Source organism: Sinocyclocheilus rhinocerous, unplaced genomic scaffold (genome assembly GCF_001515625.1).
Source record: "Sinocyclocheilus rhinocerous isolate Xijiao unplaced genomic scaffold, SAMN03320098_v1.1 scaffold1862, whole genome shotgun sequence".
NCBI classification, from domain to species: Eukaryota; Metazoa; Chordata; class Actinopteri; order Cypriniformes; family Cyprinidae; genus Sinocyclocheilus; species Sinocyclocheilus rhinocerous.
Genome location: NW_015653470.1, coordinates 298881 through 302893, shown reverse-complemented (window position 1 = coordinate 302893; position 4013 = coordinate 298881). Strand labels below are relative to the sequence as shown.

The 4013-nt window shown below is 34.1% G+C and overlaps 1 protein-coding gene across 1 annotated transcript in view; it reads left to right on the top strand.

The window, feature by feature from the left end:
- The window catches only part of LOC107716057 (kunitz-type protease inhibitor 1-like), a 14757-nt gene extending 13126 nt beyond the window's left edge, over nt 1-1631 (top strand). The window contains exon 11 of the mRNA XM_016522381.1: nt 913-1631. Coding sequence (XP_016377867.1) covers nt 913-1103 — 191 coding nt within the window. The 3' untranslated portion in view covers nt 1104-1631. The remainder of the gene's footprint in view (nt 1-912) is intronic.
- The last annotated feature ends 2382 nt before the right edge of the window (nt 1632-4013 follow it).

The following is a 4013-nucleotide window of genomic DNA, read 5'->3' as shown; positions in this document are numbered from 1 at the left end:
CAAAAACATCCATCAATAGAATGATAGTTCATTTTTATTACAAAAGCATGGAGTAAATCAACAAGCTATGAGAAGCTGCACTCTGAGAATAAGGACATAAAGTGTTTGATCATAGTTAACGTAAATCAAAGTGTTTTTCTTTGGCAACTGTAGGCTGTTAAATGACTGGCAGAACTATAAGGGTTTATTGTTTTTCAGCAGTAAAAGGGAAACATTTTGCTGCCATTTTCCCATTTCAGGCAGCATCTACAGTAGTGAGGGGCAGTTTTAAGTTAATATATCAAACTGAGTTGGTTTGGCATATTTAATACCAAACAGAATGGATAAATGCAGGTTTTTAACCTAAAGTCTTTTTATTCTGGCCCAAGAACAGAAGCTTGGAGCCAGTGAATATGAATGGAAGCTGGAAATCATGTGTGACAGATATATAAAATGACTAACCACTGTTTGTTTTGTTTTATGTTATTTCAATACATCTGAAACACAGTGCTCTCCAAAAGAAAAAAATACAAATCCCTTTTATTTTGCTTTGAACTGAAAAGGGACAACATTCAGCCTACTATGAAAGCATGTTTTTATAAAAAAATATATAAATAAATAAAAATAAATATATATATATATATATAATTTATTATTATTAAAGTTTATTTTATTTAAAGTAACAAATGTTTTATAGTTTTAGTTAACTATAATGACCCTGATCTGTCTTGGGTAAATACATGTCATATGGTATTTCTGTTGCACTAGTATCCTCAAACTAAATGGCAAAAATAATGCACCTTGCATGTCTTTTTTCCTTGGAAAAACATGTTGAGTAGATCTTTAGTCTGTAGTCTGCTGTTGTACCTCTGTTTGAATCTCCGGACATATCCAGATGCATTACCGTAACGTGACTGTCGTGTCTCTGTTCAGCTGCCATCGTGATCGCCGTCGTCCTGGGCTTGGCCATCGCCGTCCTGCTGGTGGTTATCGCATGTTGCCTCCTGAAGGGAAAGAAGCAGCGCAGAAACAAACATCAGCATGTGGCCGTTAACGGCGGACACGTTCACACCTACGGAGATTCAGAGAAACTCGTCTACAACAGCACAACCAAACCCATCTGAGCATTTACTCCGTTTAACAGGACATCTATCCTTACTGCTGGAGCGTGATGGGAACATCTATTTGTATATGCAATAATTATTTGGTTTCTTCACTTGTTTCGAGTAGACCGGCTGGAAACTGTGCAGAAAGTTCGTTTGAAACCACTTTTATTACCAGCGGCTTTTCACTTCTCTTATTTCTGTCCTTTGCTTTATATATTAGCTTGTTGGATTTTGCTCAGGGGTGAATATGTGTTGCAATAGCGTATAATAAAGCCAGTTTTTATGACCACAAAAGACGAAATCATGATTCTTGAGCCATGTACTTTTATTTTGCATTGTTTTTTTTTTGTTTTTAAATGCTGCCTCATCAGTTAATCTTAAAGTCATGTAAGCATTGCATTACTACGTTAAATCAGTTTCATATTTTAGTTTGTTTGAGATCTGAGATATTGATTTATGGCTCTTTGTTTTGATGTGTTAACTCTTGTTTTGTTTTTCCGTTATCTACATTAGGAGTTTTATTTTAGTTTTTAAATGTTCTTTTTTTATCATTATAGTTTTTGTTTTAGTAAACTGAAGTTCTGAATCCAAAAATGACATTTATGGTGAAAAATCATACCCCACAATGCAAATTTGTACATAGACTTTTTTTTTTAATGTGTATCAAAAACTTACCTAATGTCTAAACTATTAATCTTGGAAAGTCTCAATAAAACTAATATGTACAGACTGTGTGTGTGGATGTTTTTAATTGTGATTTATTTATTATTATTATTAGTATTTATTTATTTTTTTGCTTTTAGAAAAAGGATGTTGTGCTATTATATGACCTGCAGAGGGCGCTATTGACTCAAAATGAAAATCTACAACGCCTCAGTGAGAAGACTAGTGTTAATAGTTAAAAGTTTGGGTTCACAAAACAATTCTGGGAGTTTTGGTGCGAACTTTTTTTTTTTTTTTAAGATTTTTCTCAATTTGACTAGATGTGGAGTAAAACATTTGCACGCACGGTATTTATGTGCAATTTGTTAGTGAATCAAACTCTTTTCGTCACTGATCATTAAAAACACAGTCAGCCACTAATTATTTACTCACGTGAGAGTTTATTAGTTACTTGGTTGTCACAGCCATTTACTCTCATTCTCCATTCATTCAGTTTCTCAGCACAGCAGACCTCTCACAGTTCACGCTCTGGTCTTCACGGGTGTAATTGGACATGCTAGATGTTTTTAGACGGGGTCAGTGTTTTACTTTGACCTTGTTAGGGTTAAAAGTCCTCGAGGGAACAGTGTTTCTGGGGTTATTTGTCCAAGTAGAAGTTTAACAGCTGAACGCTGAATCCTGAGAGGAGAAATTTATGGATATACAAGAAGAAGCTCTTTGTCTCTCCATTGTGACGGAGCTCCAGGCCTGAATCGGAGGGGTTTCAAAGGGTTCAAGTTTAAGACCTTCTAGGAAAATTAGTTTTAATGTATATGCTTTTTAGAAAAGTTCTGCACCAGTAATATGGTATCAGATGTTAATACCATGGTACTTTGTAGGTTGAATGATATATTGCGAAAGCCAATATAACAGTCGATATTTGGCATTTTTAAAATTATTGCAATGGCTAACAATAATTTGCTAATTATTTGTTTTGCTGATTGTTTAAAAAATGTTGATTTTATTTTTCAAATTGTTAATTTCTAATTTAGTACATTTTATATATAAAATAAATATAAGTAACTGATATATTGCCAAGGTGAATATATCGGCAGACATTTGGCTTTTTTAATTATCACATTGGCCAAATTAAACTTTTTTAAATATATATATTGATACATTTTTCAAATTATTTATTTCTAATTTAGTAAATTTTATGTAAAATAAAATGTAAGTGACCGATATATATCTCCTAGACCAATATATCGGCTGGTATTTGGCAAGTTATCACACATAATAAATATATATATATATTATGGGGTGGAACGGTTCAACTTACTCACGGATCGGTTTGTATCACAGTTTGAGTCACAGTTTCGGTACGGTTCGGTATGTGCTATGTTTAGGCAAAAACTATTGTCAAATAAAAATAAAGAAAATAAGAATAATCTATCTAACTACAAGCAACAGCACAAATAAATACAATAGAGTAAAGATACAAATAAAATAAACAGTGATTTTCAGTTTTTTTACAGTTTTTTTTCTAACATTAGTTTTCAGGTACAGAAACTGAATAAAGTAATGAAATGTAAAACAGCATTGCATATTTGACTGTATAAATTAAAGATTAATCTTTATTAAAGTTACAAAAGCTATTCAATCAAGAGCAGTGAGTGATTTCTTTGTTGTTGCTGTTTGATTAATATTAAGAATGTGCTGTCACTTTAAGACACTGTAAGTACGTTCAGCCGGCTATGTATGCTATAGGATACTTACCAAGACGGTCATTTTGACATGATTATTGTGTGAATTTGTCCATTTAAACATAATACTTCAGAGAAAGCTTAATATTTGCGCGCGTTCTGAGGCGCGGGTTTGCGCTCTTCGGATGAGCGCACGCACAAATCTTCTCACTGTGCGCGCGAGCTCGCGTCATCTGGCTCTTAAATGTTTAAACTAGCAAAGCTTAAACGAGTTTAGCTTGAACACAGATATCAACGTGTGCTGTTCAGGTCTCACCTGTGTGTGCGCTATCAGCACCCGGGTGATGAATGAATAAATGCTCATATTCCAGCATACGGCAGTCGCATTGAACAAAAGTGAATGGTTTGTCTACGTTTTTTTTTCATTGAAGAGAAAGGAAAACTTGAAATCGCATCATATGACCCCATTAATTATAGCAAACCATACATTACAGATGCGTTGTCAGATTTAAGTTGAACCTCGGTCCTAGCGCGTGCCGAACCGTGTGTGGAGAACCGTACGGTTCGATTTTTTTCCGCGAAC